This window comes from Rana temporaria, chromosome 4 (genome assembly GCF_905171775.1).
Source record: "Rana temporaria chromosome 4, aRanTem1.1, whole genome shotgun sequence".
Lineage (NCBI taxonomy): Eukaryota > Metazoa > Chordata > Amphibia > Anura > Ranidae > Rana > Rana temporaria.
The window spans coordinates 278,900,618-278,919,426 of NC_053492.1; the positions used below are offsets into that span (position 1 = coordinate 278,900,618).

The 18,809-nt window shown below is 40.4% G+C and overlaps 1 protein-coding gene across 1 annotated transcript in view; it reads left to right on the forward strand.

Annotated features, from left to right (window-relative positions):
• HSF2 (heat shock transcription factor 2) overlaps positions 1–18,809 on the forward strand; it is a 38,536-nt gene that overhangs the window by 6,715 nt on the left and 13,012 nt on the right. Inside the window, exons 2-9 of the mRNA XM_040350332.1 lie at positions 1,671–1,779; positions 2,665–2,792; positions 4,241–4,365; positions 10,341–10,416; positions 13,738–13,799; positions 13,883–13,967; positions 16,674–16,810; positions 18,522–18,785. Coding sequence (XP_040206266.1) covers positions 1,671–1,779; positions 2,665–2,792; positions 4,241–4,365; positions 10,341–10,416; positions 13,738–13,799; positions 13,883–13,967; positions 16,674–16,810; positions 18,522–18,785 — 986 coding nt within the window. The remainder of the gene's footprint in view (positions 1–1,670; positions 1,780–2,664; positions 2,793–4,240; positions 4,366–10,340; positions 10,417–13,737; positions 13,800–13,882; positions 13,968–16,673; positions 16,811–18,521; positions 18,786–18,809) is intronic.

Below are 18,809 nucleotides of genomic sequence, written 5' to 3' on the forward strand. Positions count from 1 at the left end.
TGACTTTGACAGCAGCAGGAGACAATGGCGCCATGCTGCTGCCTAAGCCGATAAGGAGGGGAGTCCCAGACAGTTGAGACACTCCTGCAAGCGCCACAGTGGTGATCAGACGCACTGTGGGGGCATCGTTCTAAGGTATGTTTCATAATGTGCTAGTATGCGATACATACTGCTATTGTCTTGCAGTTTTTTTTGTTTTTTTTTTATTTTTTCCGGTTTACTACTGCTTAAATAATTGGGTAATTCAATTTATTTATTTTTTTAACCACATCAATACTGGACATTTCGCCCCCTTCCTTCCCAGGCCAATTTTTAGCTTTCAGCGCTCTTGCACTTTCAATGACATGCTACTCTGTACCCAAATTAATTTTAATAATTTTGTTTGCCCAAATAGAGCTTTCTTTTGGTGGTATTTATTCACGACTTGTTTTTTATTTTTTTGCAATACAAGCGTGAAAAGAGCGGAACTTTGCAATAAAACAAGATTTTCTTTATTCTATTTTAAAAGAAATCCAATAAAATAGAATTTTTTCAAAAATGTAAGCCAACATATATTCTGCTACATGTCTTTGGTAAAAAAAAAAAAAAAGAAAAATCCTGTCTGGTAAGCATTTCCATCTCCTAGACAAATCTCAGCAGTTAACCCTTGCAGTTTGGGCACAGCCTGACTGCAAAGGAAGACTTTCCCTTTTTCCCATATTTGGGCGTTACGCTAGGCCTGCTCTATTACCTCTTTTGTTTGTGGGAGGAAACTAGAGAACCTGAAGGAAAATATTTAATCCATGGATTTTATTTTTTAAAACCTATCATTCAACGCAACCAACATCTGAGAGCATAAAAAAATACTGTCTTAAAAAATAGCCGAGGGGGGGGGGTTTGATCTTTGGGATGGAGGAGAAACTATCTTGTTTCGATGTACGGGATTGGTTTATTGCACATAATTTATTGCTTATTTTACATAATGATGAAAAAATACACACTAACATTTGTAAACCACAACATAGTGCAGTATGTTGTAAAAGGCACACAAGTGTAAGTGTTCACACAACATGAATATGTAAATAAGCCCTTCATTTACTTCTCATTTACATTTGTTTTTCAGATGCCTGCCTACTTTTTATGTGTAGGGTTTTAGGAGAATTGAGGACCTCTGAGTACTCAGGGCCCTCAGTGGTCTTTTAATATATGCCACTAGGGTTTATTTACTGAAACTGGAGAGTGAAAAATCTGGTGCAGCTGGGCATGGTAGCCAATCAGCTTCTAACCTCAGCTTGTTCAATTAAGCTTTTGAAAAAAAAAAATGGAAGCTTATTGGTTTATATGCACCAGGTTTTGCACACTCCAGTTTTAGTAGACCGGTGACTTGTCGGTATGGTTCCTCTATCGAGATGGTTCCTGTAAGGACTGTGCAGGCGCAATCCTTGCCGACGGAAATCTCAGAACAGTATCGTCAGATCACCGGCCCCACTGAGAAGGGAAGAACAAGGCTGTCACAGATCAAGTCCAGGTTTCATAAAACCTGGGAAAATAAGTGGTCTGGTGACTGAAAAGTGTGTAACGTATTTGGAAAGCATGCCTTTACATTGATGCAGTGGCCAGCATTAGTAAACGTGCCTTTTAAACTTTTTTACTTTTTTCTGCTGTTTTTTAAACCTATTTTATTTCTTTAGAATGGTCAGAGTTTCTTGGTCCTTGATGAACAACGATTTGCAAAAGAGATCCTGCCCAAGTACTTCAAGCACAATAACATGGCCAGCTTTGTGAGGCAACTTAACATGTGTAAGTAAAGTTATAGACTGTTCTGCATGCATCAAGCGTCATATAAAATTGATATTGTGTTCATTTCAGACAAGACCATGTCGTACATCTTTTTTTTGCTAGTGGAACTTGCGATTGTTCATTAAAGGGAACTTCAACCTAAAGAATGCAGATTGAATAACATCAGTATGCGAAAGAATGCTGAGCCCCTTCTCCTTAGGGCCCTTTCACACTGGTGCGTTTTTGCCGCGTTTTCGAGGTAAAAATAGCGCTCATAAAACGCTCCCCATGCCCCCTCCATGGAAATGAATTAAAAACCGCGGTAAAAACGGAGCGTTAAAATCGCGGTAAAACACAGCGATTTTACCGCGATTTTTAATTCATTTCAATGGGGAGGGGCATGGGGTGCGTTTTAATAGCGCTATTTTTACTGCAAAAACGCGTGTGAAAGGGCCCTAAGTGTTATGATTTTCCACTTTGTGTTTGCTTTGTGCAGCACAGTCCTGATGCAGTCAGCTTGAAGTACTGTTTTTTTTTCAATGCAATGCAAGCTACCACATTGCAGCTCTGAGTATGATTAAGAAAATAAAGTTCTAAAATAAATACAGTGTGATGCTCCAGGATCAGTGTATTGGAACTGTTCCTTCCAGTGGACACCATTGGCAATGCGTTCAGCACTCAGCGCTTGCTCTGTCACCTTGTTCACCTTCTTGCAAGCACCAACAGTTTTATTCCTTTTGACTGACCCTAAACACACATTTGTGGTGGTGGTGACCAGTTCAGTTTAGCAGATACAGAGAGCGCTTATAAATGTTACCTTGATTTTATAATGACTGATTTATTTAGAGGCATGGCTGATATTCGTGTTTAACTACACACGTTCCCCCCCCCCCCCCCCTTTTTAAGATGGTTTCAGAAAGGTGGTCCATGTTGACGCTGGAATTGTGAAGCAGGAGAGGGATGGACCAGTTGAATTTCAGCATCCATACTTCATTCAAGGGCAGGACGAGTTACTGGAGAATATCAAGAGAAAGGTAAAAGGAATGCTCGTTTAAAGTAAATCTGTTCTTTTATTAAAACCTTCTAGACTACAAAATACTAGACACCATAAGATCGGCAAAACTAAAGTGATATTAAAGGCATGAGTACTGTTGGCTGGGGACAGGGTTACCATCTGGCCTTGAATAATTGGATTGAATGCAAATTGTTAATAGGAAGTGGATCTGAAAGATGAATTCTGGGTTAAATATTTTGCAAATTTTTAAGAAAAAAAAAAAAAATATTTTTATAAAGTGTGTGTTTGCTCTTGCGCCTCGTACACACTATCGGATTTTTCCGACAGAAATTGTGTGTTGACAGACTATTGGCTGAAAATCCGACCGTTTGTACGCTCCGACTGAAAATTGTTGTCAGATTTTCCGCAGACAAACCTTGGATGACAGGCTTTAAAATTTTCCACGTAGTGATGGAGCCTCCCGGAAGCGCTGTGTGCCTACAGTGCGACCAGATAAAAGCAGGATACACAATCGCCTGCAATGCCTGCCACCACTTAGGGACTATGTGGATGGACATCTGTACTATATCATGAATGCTGGAAAAATATTGCTGCATTTGGATGGCGCCGTAAAAGTCATTTAGATGTCTTTTATTTTGTTCCAGGGCCTATTCTAGTCATCTTGAACTGGCAGCCGCCTTCAAAACAGCATATCATCATTCTTATATGGACATATTGTTATGGACTTGTTTTAATACCCAGCTTGATCATCCAGCCCACCCCGTTTTTAGCTACTAGTATATAGCCACATCCTGAGTGCGCCATATTAACACATTGTTTTTGTATGGACTCAAATCAAACTGCAAAGAATTGCATGCAATTTGAACAAGAATGTGTTGCGATTCCTGTAAGAATGTACACGTAGTTTCCCACTGCTCCTGTGTGAACCTAGGCTGGATTCACACAAGAGTGGTGGGTGGAGCCGCATCTGGTTTGGACAGGAATCACACTCCTGTTTGAATTGCATGAGATTCTTTGCAGTGTGACTTGAGCCCATTTATTTTTTATGGGCTTAAATCGCACCGCAAATGTATCAGGTTCAGGTCTCAAAGCATTACTTATGAAACTACCCAGTACCGGTGCAACCCTACTACTAGTTATTGCTTAGTTTTATATGGGTAGTTTTATTAGCAATACAAATACATAAAAAAAAAATGGTAAGATTGCACATAAGAAAAAGAAAAAATCGCGCCAGTCAGATTTTTTCTTTTTTTCTTTTTCTTATATTGTTTGTGTTATGACACGTTATTGCGGCCTTTTTCCATATTCACTTATTTAATCACGTTGTTTTGGTTGGCGCAATTTTTTCCTTTTTTCTAAAAGATTGCACATAAACATTTTTAATATTCGTATGGGCTTTGTTGTTTTTTACTTGTAAAATTTTGATCATGTGTTTTTTTTTATTTTTTTTTTTTTATTTTTTTCCAGGTATCCTCCACAAGACCTGAAGAAACTAAAGTGAGACAGGAAGATATATCCAAAATTTTGAATAGTGCTCAAAAAGTTCAGATGAAACAAGACACTATTGATTCGCGACTCTTCACATTGAAGAGGTTTGTATTTTCATAATATTTAGAGCGCACTACAAAGTCTGAGCTGCATGTAGAAAATTGTGGACATGCTGCTTATCCTAATTTGCAGTTTTCTTCAGAGATATAAATGGTGAAACAATGGTGTTTGTTTTTAAGTAACCTCATATGAATTGTTTGTGTGTAACTTTTAACATTTTCTAAAACAAGTGCAGATTTAATCTGGTAGCTAAACACCATATATTTGCTTAGGGATATGAGTCAAGAGAGCTTGCATGTTAAGGTTTTAGCTTGTATTCATAATAAAGTGCTAAAAAAAATAACAAAAAACAATGTAGTTTAATAATGCAGCCAAATACTCTTCTGTTTTGTGAAGTGTGAATTTTCAAGTCCATTGTAAGTTGTCCTAAAGCAGCGTTGTCAAACTCAATTTCATCACAGGCCGCATCGAGATTATCATTGCCTTTAAAAGGACCGGTTTTATCTGTAAAATTAGATGTCTAGCGCAGCCTTTCCCTTTACATTAGATGTCGAGAGCCACCCCACCATCAGAAGTTGAGTCCCCCACTCTCCCTTACATCACAGTGCACCCCCCTTTCCTTGTGCTGCTGCTGGGAAGAAGCTGGATGCATTGCTTGAAAGTAAGGGTCATGAGAGGTGCAAGGGCCACATGAAATGGCCTGGAGGGCCGAATTCGGCCTGCAGGAATTGTGACACCTGTGTCCTAAAGTCATACCAAAGTGTAACCAGATATCACTTCTGTTAAAAACATGTATGTTCAGACTGTTCTTTTTAAAATGTCCATATGGGTTCCAGAAACAGTAAGACCTTGTTCACACCTTGTGCGGAGACATCAGTTTTTCTGCACGTGTTCTGCGAGGACACAAAACATTATTCTCTATATGCCCTGTTTACACCACAACACTGGCATTGCATACAGATTTTTGTTCTGTGCATGAATCTGCAACGTGTATGCATAAGAACGTACTGGATCATGCATGAAAACTGATGTGAAACTAATGTACACTCGTGTCCCTGCTAGTGAAATCTGCACTGTTTTCCCATCAGTTTTTATGCATGTATTGTTTAAATGAGCCCTAAAACATCCCAATTGTAGTAGAATCAAAAAAGGTCAAATTAAAAATTAGAACTCTGTAGAGAGAAGGAACTCCTTGTACAGCATGTGCTGATGATCTTACAACATGGTCTAGGTCTAAAGTAGGATGTCTCTTTTCAGTGTTTATCTGTCAGTGTTTCACGTCCAAAGCCATTTAACCACTTAAGCCCCAGACCATTTATCTGTCAGTGTTTCACGTCCAAAGCCATTTAACCACTTAAGCCCCAGACCATTTTGAAGTCTCCCCCCCCCCCCCCCCACAAATAGAGCTTTATTTTGGTATTTGATCACCTCTGCGGTTTTTATTTTATTTGTGCTATAAACAAAAAAAGAGCGACAATTTGAAAAAAAAAAATTATTATTTTTTTCTTTTTGCTATAATATCCGTATTCTTCTACATATTTTTGGTTAAACACGCAATAAGCATATATTGAATGGTTTGCGCAAAAGTTATAGCGTCTACAAATTAGGGGATAGAATTAAGGCATTTTTATTACTAATTTCTATTCTATATTTTTTCTAGTAATGGCAGTGATCTGTGATTTTCATTGTGACTGCGACTTTATGGCGGACACATCGGACACTTTTTTTACACTTTTTACACATTTACACATTTTTGGGACCATTGTCAGTTTTACAGCGATCAGTGCTATAAAAATGCACCAATTACTGTGAAAATTACACTGGCAGTGAAGGGAGTTGACCACTAGGTGGCGCTGAAGGGGTTAAGTGTGGGGTTAAGTGTGCCCTAGGGAGTGCTTCTAACTGTAGGGGGGATGGGCTGTGTGTGACACAACAGTGATCACTGCTTCTGATTACAGGAAGCTGTGATCACTGTGCTGTCACTAGGAAGACTGGGGAAATGCTTGTTTACATCAGCATTTCCCCATTCTTCCCCCACCTTGACATGATCGCGGGTATTCCCGCGGACATCAAGTCTGCAGGACCCGCGGTCAGTCAGGCACCTCACACGCGTCCACAATGCCGCTTCTTAAAGGGGACGTGTGTATATATTAGTCCTTTTGCCTGTCCGTGCCATGCTGCAGACATATATCTGCGTGCGGTGGTCGGCAAGCGGTTAAGGGGGGTGAGGAGGTAAGTCTGGTACAATTGGTGGCGGGTGTGCTACATCAGTTATTTTAGTTCTCCAAGAAAATATATAGTTTCGCTCTTAGTGCGTTTAAAATGTCATCAGGGAAGTGACTTGCACAATATCTTGATGAGATATAAAACTAATGATTTCCCCAAATATGTTGCACTACCACTTTAAGGCCCAATGCACACTGGGGCTCTTCTAAATGCTTTTCTCCTGACACGAGAAAAGCAGCTATAAAAACGCCCCTAAGCCACATTTGTGTAAATGCACTTATGCGCGTTCGCCCCATTTAAGGCTGGGTTCACATTGGTGAGAATTGGAATGCGGGTTTACCCGCATTCAATTCGCATTTCAGGAGACTATGACCGGCTCTCAATGGAGCGGAGCGGTTTGCAGAAGAGTCCTGTGTGTCTTCTGGTCCGTGCAAGAACACATAGGCTAACGTGGAGATGCATTTAGAGGCAGGAGAAAAAAACTTTTGGGCACAAGTGTGCATGAGGCCTAAATTTAAATTGGGAATAAAGTGAATCAATCTATTTCTCTATTTAAAGCGAGGGTTCACCCTAAAAGAAAAAAAACCTAACATTACATCCAGGATACTAACAACATTTACATTATGCAGGTCTATATCTTGTGATTTTACTCCCCGGCTTCCGGGTTCTGATTGCTGCGAGACGGCGCCTGCGCCCGCCGTGTAGAGCTGACTGCGCAGGCACTGTATAGCGCCGACTCGCAGCTCAGGTATTTACGGAAATCTGATGACGCGCCTTGTGCGACATGGGAACTGTTTCACCAGACGTCAATCATCTAACCCAGGGATAGGAAAGACCAGTCCCGCAGCAATCGGAAGCCGGGGAGAAAATGACAATATAACGGTATGTACGGCGATAAAAAAGACCTGCATACTGTAAATGTTGTTAGTATCCTGGATGTAATGTTAGAAAATTGTTTTTAGGGTGAACCCCCGCTTTAATACCAAACAAGTGAAAATATGAAATAATTGTTATAGTGCAACCAGAAAAGTCCAAAGTGCTTCAAAGAAAAAGCTGATCCAAAACGGTCTACTCCCAAATATTGGGCTGTTTTGGACCACCTTTTACTTTAACAACTTTAGTAGCAAGCTATAGCCAAAAGATGTCTACAGTCGTCTATTTCTGGGAGGGTGTCTATAGACATCCTCCCAGAACCCGCCCCCTTGGGCACGTATCGGGCACATTCTGTGACTGCTGTGTCCTTTGGACATAGATTGGGGTAAAGCAGTGGTCATCAACCTTGTCCTGCAGGGCCCACTCACAGGCCAGGTTTGCAAGATAACTGAAATACATCACAGCTGATATCATTTGCTCCTCAGTGATTGCAGTATTCTACACTGCATCTCCCCAAGGTGATACATAAAACCTGGCCTGTTAGTGGGCCCTGCAGGACAGGGTTGATGACCACTGGGGTAAAGGGCCAATCACAGCAGCCCTTTACCATGTGTTCAGCTGTGTCCTATCACAGCCGATCACATGTAAAACATGTAAACAGTGGTGAATAATAACCACCAAAAGAAAGCTCGGTCTCAAAAAACATTTTTTTTTTTCATATGGGTACAGTGTTATGATCGCACAATTGTCATTTAAAGCGTGACCGAGATGAAAGCTAAACATTTGGGCCTGGGTAGAAGTGCCGGTATTGAAGTGGTTAAGGAAGTTCTTTGGACTTTTCTGGTTGCGCTACAACAATTTCATATTTTCACTTGTTTTGTTTATTATGTGTTGCGTCAATTGTTTCTTTACAATTTGTATTTAAAGTGGTAGTACAGCATACGTGGGGGGAGGGGATTTGTCATATTTAGTTACTGGAGATTAGGGGTGCAACAGATCAAAAAACGTAAGGTTCGGATTGATTTCTCGGATCAGAGTATCGGATCATTTTTCGGATCAGCAAAAAAAAATGTCGTAACGTGGCTCAAGCACTTTCAACATGTGTTTAAAGCCCTTGTTTTGCACAACCGAATATGCTCTCATGTCTGCACCTATAAACACACCGATAGTGTTTGTGATGGCTTTAGCCCGGTCTGATTGTGCAACAAGGGGCTGCCTAAATGCTGTGGTGATAAGCGGTTGTTGAGCAGCTTTAGTTTTCGCTTATGTTTTCACTCCTGTCAGTGAAACACCGGGGTGATCTCGCTTCAAATGCGTGGCCATGCTTGATGTGTTTCCACTGTCAGTGCCTACACACCGTCACGGTTTTATCCACTAACCTCTTTCCTTCATCATTAGACTTGACAGGGAAGCCAAAATGCTCCCATACAGGGGATTTAAATGAAGCTGGGCGTTCAAGCTCCTCCGTTCCCCCACTCGCCATGACCACGCTGTGCGTGTGTGGACTGAACACGCGCACAAGTTGTGTGGTTTTTTTTTTTCAGAAATCAATCCGCAGATCACGTGTGTGCGGTTCGGATCATGGCTCAATGACGATCCGTTGCACCACTACTGGAGATCAGCCGGCATCAGGAGCCTACCCATGTGTGTCAATTGATACACACAGCCCAGCTTTGGATTGAGCCTGCACAAGTACCCCATACCAGTGTCCCATGGTGCAATTTGGCAGTGGGTAGGAGTGCCAGCGGGGGACCCCAGAAGAGGAGCGTGGAGGTTACTCTGTGCAAAATCAATGCACAGAGCAGATAATATATTTATTTACTTTTTTTTTTTTGTTACTGTTAGTCTATTTTCTCTGGTCCCTTCCTGACCATTCCAGGTTCTGAAGAAAACCTAATTCATTTGAAGATCTTTGTGTGGGAGAGGGAAAGGAAATCTCTCCGTCTCTTTATATACAGTAATTTTACTTACTTTTGCGTCTCGGCAAGATCAGCCATACTTGCTGAAATGGGAAAGATCTCCAAAACAACATTTTTGGAGGACCAAAAGAACCGGATATTTTTTTTCGCATGCAAATCTTCCCTTTTGCAGTACATATATCAGGAGACCTCTTACAAAATCTTAACGTGCTGGTATCGGACCCGTCTTCCCAGTATGTGGAATCAACAATCACCCCCCCCCCCCCCCATATCGCAATGGTTTGCCATGATGAACGATATTCAACAAATAGAATACCTCACCGCAGTCCTTTGGGATTATGACGGAGGAGCACAACATGGACGTGTTTCATTATTCAGATGAATACTTGACCTATGAGAGTAATCAATTCTGAGAACTTAATTTCCTGTACTGACAACCATACCATACTTACCCCCACCCCTTTTTTTTTTTTTTTGTTCTCCCCTTATCCCATCCCCTTGACTCCCTTCGCTCCTCTTTCTTTGTCTGAAAATAAAATGCCATGCAGTATGCACCAATCGTCTGGTAGGAGCACCTTGTGTGCAGAGTGTGGTACCCCCCTCTGGGTAGAGTAGATTGTTGTCATTACCTGCAATAGTTAAGTATCTATAGGTGATCGGATCCTCTCAGAATGTTCATGCAATGGCATGTCACTTCAAATGCTGTTTATCACATCACAACACCTTTTTCTAGTTATCTGTTATGCAAAAGTGTTTGACATGATTTGTTACCTTATTGACATTTGGTTAGTGATTGTTAACATAATGGATATTCAAGTATTAGAGGTTATCACAGATAACCTTTTTTAGGAATGTGCTGTCATGTTATGTTACGTTACTGTTCTATACTTCGTATAAATTATTTTTAAAGCTTGTACATCTGTGGTGTGTTTGTTTTTTTTTTTTTGTTTTTTTTGTGAATCCAAAAATGTCATATACTTTTTTATTTTTTTCTCTTCCAGAGAAAATGAAGCCTTGTGGAGAGAAATAACTGATCTGCGCTCCAAACACTCCCAGCAGCAGCAGGTTATTCGGAAGGTAAGTTAATGCTTTACACTTTTAGAATATTGTTCTTTAGGCAATCTCTATATTGGGATTCAGTATGTACAATGTGATTTTTCTCTGTCTGCTGTGCTGGCGTTTAGTCGCATGAGAGGGAAGATCTTTATTGTCTGCAGTCCTGTGGCGGTTTTATCTTATCTTGGTAAACTTGTGTTTTGTTTTTGTTTTTTTTTTTTTTTTCGTTTTTTTTTTTTTTTGTTTTTTATAAATTATTATAGTAAGGCGTTACACTTTATATTTGGCTGTCTGTAGAGTGTCTGATACTTCAACTATAAGTAAATGCAAAACTTTTTGTTTTGGATACAGTGAAGAGGGATTAGAAACCCTGTTAGGATTGTATTGCTGTCTGTGATTCTGTTAGGGGGAGATTCGTCCTCTATTCGTTCTGTTTACCATTATTGAAAGTAAAAAAAAATCACACATTTTGGGTTGTCCTCAGAACAGGAAGAATCTTCCAATAGGGACAATAATTCTTGTGACAGTCAGGGATTCCCTCACCTTAGAGGGATTTTTCTCTCACTTCTGTTTTGGCTATGGGGCAGGAAGTGAAGAGAAATACCCCCAATGGAACAAATTGCAAAAATAAACCTTGCAGTGGTCAAAACTATTCCGGTTTCTCTATCCAAACTAGGGGGGTTTGCCTTTTTAGTTTTACTCTAAAAACTATGTGAATGGGGCAGAACCCCAAGCTGTGTGTGTGTGTATGTATGTATGTATGTATGTGTATATATATATATATATATATATATATATATATATATATATATATATATATATATATATATATATATATATATATATATATATAGTGTGTGTCCCTGCTTGTGATTGTGTTGAGGTGCTCTGCTCTGACAATTTATGTTGACAGTTTTATTGTATTGCTTTGCATAAAATATTGAAACTCATGATCCACATTACCATAAAAAGCCTGGACAAAGACCCGGACCTCCGTTTGTGTTTCCTTGGCCAGTCAGGATCACAAAGTCATCTATTATTATTTTTTATTTATTTGTTTTTGCCTTCAGACCTTTGTGCTAGGTGGCAGGGTCCTGCTGTGTACACCAGCCCCAAAACGGGGATAGTGAAGCTGGGGATAATTGTGTACCCAGGCCCTCCATGGCTTAAAGTGGATGTAATCCCACGCTCATCCTTTCTAAACTACTGCCATAGTGCTGATCTATAAAGATATACATGCATCCTGCATGTATCCTTGCCTGTCAAATGTCTCCTCTGTATATTATGACACCCGAAAAACTGCAGAGTCTGTGGGTGGGTCTGTCCGGAGCTCAATGGGTGGAGTTGTGATGTCAGTAGACTCCCCGCCCACCTCTACACTCCCCTTGTCAACATGAATTTTCTCCTGTGTATTTCTTGCACTGAACTTCTGCTATGATCACTAACATCCAGTCAAAACCCAGAAAAGTCACCACATGACTTCAGCATGCTGAGGTGTGAAGCAGCCCATCCTGTGAGAGCTGGAGAAGAAAAGGGGGGTCTGAAGTACACAGAATGTTTCTCTCAGGCTTGTGTTTGAGATATGTAAATCGCCTGTCACTCACAGCAAGGGGGAGAAACAAACTCCTATTTTTATCTCACTGAAAAAAGATGACTGCTCAGAACCCATTCTTGGGTTACATACTGTTTCTTCAGTGAAGGCAACAATTTTGTTGGAAGACAGAAAAAGTGAGGTGCCTATCGCAAGCAATTATCATGCTTTTACTGGGCTCAAATCTCAATTTGGGAACTGATGAGGCTTCTAGGGTTGATGACAGCTATCCCTGGAGTACAGTGGGCACATCTACACATGAGATTTCTCCAGAATTATACACTATCTGAAAAGGCCAGCAAGAGTCCTTAGATTTGATGGTGTAAGTACTGGAAATGACAGTTCCAAGCCCCCTAAGAATAACAGATGCAAGCCCATTTTAGTTCGGGGAGCCCATATGGAGCCATGCAGGGAAGATGGAGCGAAACATGGGATCACAGTTTATCCAATTCAAGGAAACTAAAAGCCATGTTGGATGCACTGACAGCAGTCAAGCCAGTCTTAAAAAAAATAAAAATATTGTGTTCATGTGCTTTCAGACAACATAACCACGGTGTTCTATACCAACAATTGGGGGCGTGAGAAATCGAAACATTTCATGCAAATTGTAGAAGAAATCCTCTTTTGGGTGGAAGAAAATCTTTTTAGAGACCAACTTTCTCTGAGAGGCTAGCTCCTGAAAGAGAATTACGAAGAGTGAAAGGATTATTGGAAAAGGTGATTTAGCGGATTTCTTCCTACTATCCATAATCCCCTAACAACATTTACGGGAAGATTTGGAAATTGTCCAGTTGATGAAAACTTGATGCGGTATAGATGGGCCAATTATTCCAGCAGTTCTAGAGTTCAGATCTCATTTTGGCGCCCAATACACTGACGGTTTATGTGGTGGCCTTAGCAAGTGTTTTTTTTTTTTTTACGTTTTGGTAGAGTCTCTTGTAAAAAGCTTTCTAACTGCCATAGCTAGGAAAAGGAGACCACAAAGGAAAAACTTCCCCACATTGGGACCTCTTAATAGTATCGCAAAGCTTTCTGAAGGAGCCATTTGATCCACTGGAGGACGGTTTCTTAGATTTACATTTTTTTTACTCTCAAAATATTCTTTTGGTTTCCCTGGTCTCCACTAGGAGGGTCAGCAGGTTTCAGGCGTTTTTATTCTGCAGAACCTTATTGCTCTGTCCTGCTGGATAAAGTCAGTTTATGCTAGACCCAGCCTTTCTACCAAATGTGACAACTGATCTCCACAGATTGCAAGAGATTAAAATACCTCCTTTTTGCGGCGACTGAGTGTGAAGGAATCATAATTTTAACGAAATGTAAGTTCGAGGATGCTTACTAGCGTACATTGATCACAATAAAGCACAGGCCCAAAAAAAAAAAAAACATGTAGGTCACAAAAAATAGTCCCTTGATGGATGAAATGAATCCCGGAAGTCTATCAGGTCTTCTTCATGACACCACCTACCGATGTTAAAGCTTGTTCCACCAAGGCCATGTCATGGTCAGAAAGGGCTAGGGCATCGCCAAGCCAGATCTGCAAAGCCCCAACCTGGACCAGCTTTTATTTGATCACTTCTCATTATCGATTTGGACCCTATGCCTGAGGGTTTTGGTCTTTGCCCAGGTGTTTTTTTTAATCTTAATTTGGATTGTGTGTTTTACAGTTTTAGATGTAGCCTCTCATATGAGATGTCCTGGAAATTGAGTCAACCGGTAACAACTTTGTTTTTATTTTTTTCCCCTCTTATCAGATTGTGCAGTTCATTGTGACCTTGGTGCAGAATAACCGATTAGTGAGTTTAAAGAGAAAAAAGTAAGTCACATGCTTTTATATTTTAAGATTGGTCTGTGATGATTTATAGTATACAAACTACTGAACAATTTTCTCTATTGTAGGCCTTTACTTCTCAATACGCAGAGTTCTCAGAAATCCACCATTTTACAGACAATGGTTAAAGAAACCGCTGAAGAGACACATCATGTAAGTCCTGGTAGAATTAAAATTTTATGTGCAGGTTGTCTGCACTAGAACTCCAGATAACAAAGCCATATTGGTAGTAACAAACTTCATTTGCAGTATGGCATAATTATAAAGATGACCTGTTGAATGTCTCATTCATGTGTGTACTGCAAAACATGCACACCTCTCTAACATTTTGTCAATTATTGCGTGCAACTGGGCTCCTGCACTTTTGAAAATTCTAAGGCTAAATCTGGTTTCACCCCCATTCTAAGACTATTCTATCCATCCTGTAAATGAAAAGTGTATACTTAAAGAGGAGGTCCAGCCTCCCAATGAAAAATTAAGTCGGCAGCTACAAATACTACAGCTGCTGACTTTTGCTATATGGACACTTTCCTGTACAGGAAACCCACAATATCTGCACCCCAGCAAATCTTTGGATCGGCCATCGGGTGCAATTGCAGCCATTCCTGTTTAGGGAACCTGGCAGTAAATGAACCACAAAAGTACATAGAGTCGGCACCACTGGAAGTTCAGTCTTTAATTGTTGTTATGATAAAAGGAACCTACAGACGCTTTTCGGCACGCAGGCCTTGTGAACACATCTGTGTGTTCTTTTTATCATGGTCCTATGACAATTGAAGACTGAATTTCCAATGGTGCCGGCTCTTCTATGTACTTGTGTGGTTCATTTCTGGATGTGGGAGGAACATCCTGAGCCAGAGCACCAGGACTAGGTGTGCCACCGTCCATCTTATCATTTGGCTCTTCTGTTAAAAGCGGTGTGATTTTTGTGTTGCAACCTGCCAGTGAAGCCTTTCGACTTCACAGCTGGTCCCCTCCTGTGCATGCACTTTCTATTTGGTGCGGAGGCAGGAGGAGAAGACAGACTTTGCAGAGACGGCTCTGTCTCCCGGAAATCAGTAACGGTACCTGTCCGTCCCCCCCTCCCTCCATTGAAAGGTGCCAAATGTGCACCAAAAATGGGGAGGGATAAGCAGAAATTCCACTTTTGAGAGGAACTCCGCTTTAACTATTCTGGAAGTTCTCCGGTCCAGTCATATAGGTAAGTATAGGCATCTTTTATTTTACAGGGTGGGATTTAGCCTTCGTTAGAATTTTACTGGAATTAACCTTTAAACATTATAGGTTTGAAAATGGATATAGCCCCATCTTGCAATGAGTTTGAAAGTAAATGCATCCTAAATGCTGTTCATCTATTGGTAAGCACAGCAGCAGGTTGTAGCAAAAAGGGTTCAGTTAGTGGAATCAAATGTATTTAGCCTTCAGAATTTAGAAGATACTTGGTCCAGTCTAGGAGCCTCTAATGTTTGGGTAGTACATATTTTTTCATATATATCCTAAACCTCTTGAGGTTGCAATGCTGTATGCTAGATATTTTTAATTTAGGTTAACTAAAGAATTGTAAAGCTACAGTTGTTGGGGGCTGATGTATGACAAGTGCGATATAAGAAAAATTATGTTTTTATGGATTTTAAACGCAGGTTGTTTGGTCGTTCCTGTTTGCACGCTTTAAACCTCACAGTCCCTAAGTATTTTTATCAATAATATGTATGTATGTATGTATGTGTGATATATATATATATATATATATATATATATATATATATATATATATATATATATATATATATATATATATATATATATATATATTTTAGGCTTCAAACATAAAGATATAAAACTGTAATTTTTTTTTACATTTTTTTTCAAGAATCAACAAGTGGGACACAATCATGAAGTGGAACGAAATTTATTGGATATTTCAAAACTTTTCTAACAAATAAAAAACTGAAAAATTGGGCCCCTTTACTTTCAGTGCAGCAAACTCTCTCCAGAAGTTCAGTGAGGATCTCTGAATGATCCAATGTTGACCTAAATGACTAATGATGATAAATAGAATCCACCTGTGTGTGTAATCAAGTCTCCGTATAAATGCACCTGCACTGTGATAGTCTCAGCAGAGGTCCGTTTAATGGTGGTGGCAGCATCATGGTTTGGGCCTGCTTTTCTTCAGCAGGGACAGGGAAGATGGCTAAAATAGTTGGGAAGATGGATGGAGCCAAATACAGGACCATTCTGGAAGAAAACCTGATGGAGTCTGCAAAAGACCTGAGACTGGGACGGAGATTTGTCTTCCAACAAGACAATGATCCAAAACATAAAGCAAAATCTACAATGGAATGGTTCACAAATAAAAATATCCAGGTGTTAGAATGGCCAAGTCAAAGTCCAGACCTGAATCCAATCGAGAATCTGTGGAAAGAACTGAAAACTGCTGTTCACAAACGCTCTCCATCCAACCTCACTGAGCTCGAGCTGTTTTGCAAGGAGGAATGGGCAAAAATTTCAGTCTCTCGATGTGCAAAACTGATGGAGACATACCCCAAGCGACTTACAGCTGTAATCGCAGCAAAAGGTGGAGCGACAAAGTTTTAACTTAAGGGGGCTGAATAAGTTTGCACGCCCAATTTTTCAGTTTTTTATTTGTTAAAGTTTGAAATATCCAATAAATTTCATTCCACTTCATGATTGTGTCCCACTTGTTGTTGATTCTTCAAAAAAAAAAAAATAGTTTTATATCTTTATGTTTGAAGCCTGAAATGTGGCAAAAGGTCAAAGTTCAAGGGGGCCGAATACTTTCGCAAGGCACTGTGTGTGTAATATATATATTAAAGCTTCACTTATCAAAATATTTTGCAGGTCACCCATAGGGGAGATGGCTCAAACAGAGAGATTTCTGATGATATAGTCATTTTTGATATAACCGACAATATAGAGGAAGGAGACAGAAATGTACTTGCTCAAGAAAATTCTGATCATTCTTCTGACACGCTGAAGTAAGTGAAAATGTTGCTTTGTGTTTCAACTCTGAAATGTTTTTAATACTGCATTAAAGTGGAATTAAACTCCATAATACTTACCCTCCTTCAATGGTTTGGCATTGTGATCTGGCATCTTCTGGCTTCTGCTGGGAGCTGGGTTGGGGTGCTTCCCATTGGCTAGCACGGAATGATGTCCCTATTGTGCATGCACAGGAGTGCAGTCATTCCAGCACACGGGTGCTTGGCTGTAAATTGAGTTGTGCTTGGGCAGCTTATTGTACATTCCATAGAAGACTGTGAGCAGGCAGAATCCATTTGGTTCATCCTGGAAGTGATGACCGAGAAATGGGGGAAGAGCAGTGATTTGAAATCCCTGGACTACTGCAGAGGCTCTGGCGGTGCTGACCGTAAAACCCAAGGGTACGTGGGTGAGTGATCACCAGAGGGTGTCTGGTGTTCACATTTTTGCCTTTTTTTTATTCTGTAAAGGTGAACTAGTCTAAAAGTGTTTCCAGCAAAGAGTAGTGCTACCGCATACAACGACGGTTTGATAACTTTTGCGGTTTCAATATTCTAGCAACAGTTTAGGGAACAGTCCTTTTCTGTTCCAGAATGACTCTAGCTCAAGCTATGTCCATAAAGACCTGATCTGATGAGTCTGGAATTGAATTTAGGTGGCCTGTACAGAGCCTTGGCCCCAACATCACTGAACACCTTTGGGTTGACTTGGGAAACCTGATTGAGCCCAAGTCCTCTGCTCAAACATCTGTACCTGACTTGGTAAATGGTTTTATTACTGAATGGACGCGCATTCCTACAAGTTCTGGAAAGCATTCCCAGAAGTGTGCAGACTGTATAGCCACAAAGGACAAGACAACTGCATATTCATAGCCCTGGTTTTAGAAAGGCATGGCCAAGTAGCTTATATATGCTTCATGGTAAACCTCTGCCATATAGCATATGCAAGTATGCAATAAAGTTCATACCAGGAGTTCAACATTTCATGCGTTCGATTTTGGCATTTACCGAAAGACGGCTACAGCACGGGCCTTAATTGCCGGGAGGGCGTCTATGGACTGCCGGCAGGTCGCGCGTGGCACGCTCTGTGATCACTGAGTCTGAGACTCGGCTGATCACAGATCCAAGTTAAGGGGTCGATCCCTGCTCCTTATCACGTGATTGCCTGTCAGCCAATGACTGATGATCACGTGATGTAAACGGAAGCTCTGTAATTTTTTATTTTTATTTTTTCCTCGCTGTCGGCGTGAAGGGGGGGGGGGAGCTGATCACCAGCTTCTGTTAGAAAGCCTCAGCTATATTTTCTGTGCCACCTATCAATGCCCACCAGTGTCTTGTAATCAGTGTCACCTACCAGTGCTTATCAGTGAGCCTCATCAGCGCACATCAGTGAAGGAGAAAAATTACCTGTTTTCAAAATTTTATAACAAAGTTTTATTTATTTTTTTTCAAAATTTTACATCTTTTTTTGTTTTATTTAGCAAAAAATATAAATAAACAGCAGCAATTAAATACCACCAAAAGTAAATTCTATCTGTGTGAAAAAAGTTATAAAAATTGTAATTTGGGTAAACTGTAGCATGATTGCGCAATTGTCATTCAAAGAGTGAAAGCTGAAAATTGGTTTGGGCAGGAATGGAGTTTAAGTGCCCAGTAAGAAAGTGGTTAAAAGGTAAAACTACATTTATTTATTTTTTCTCCCCCTCAGTGACCGGCTTTCACCTGAAATTGTAATTGTGGAGGATGATGTTGAGGAGGAGGAGGATGATGCCTCCATTCTGCCAGACGATAGAAATTCAGAAATGATTGGTCCACTGAGCCCAGTCCGAGAATACATCTCAAGCCCACTGATGTCTGGTCCTCTTCAGCTTAATAACCAGTCCTCGCTTACTGCAGAAGACCCTCTCACCATGATGGATTCCATTCTTAATGAAAGCGGTGTCATTTCTCAAAATATTAATCTCCTTGGAAAGTTAGTAGAATATATATTTTGTCT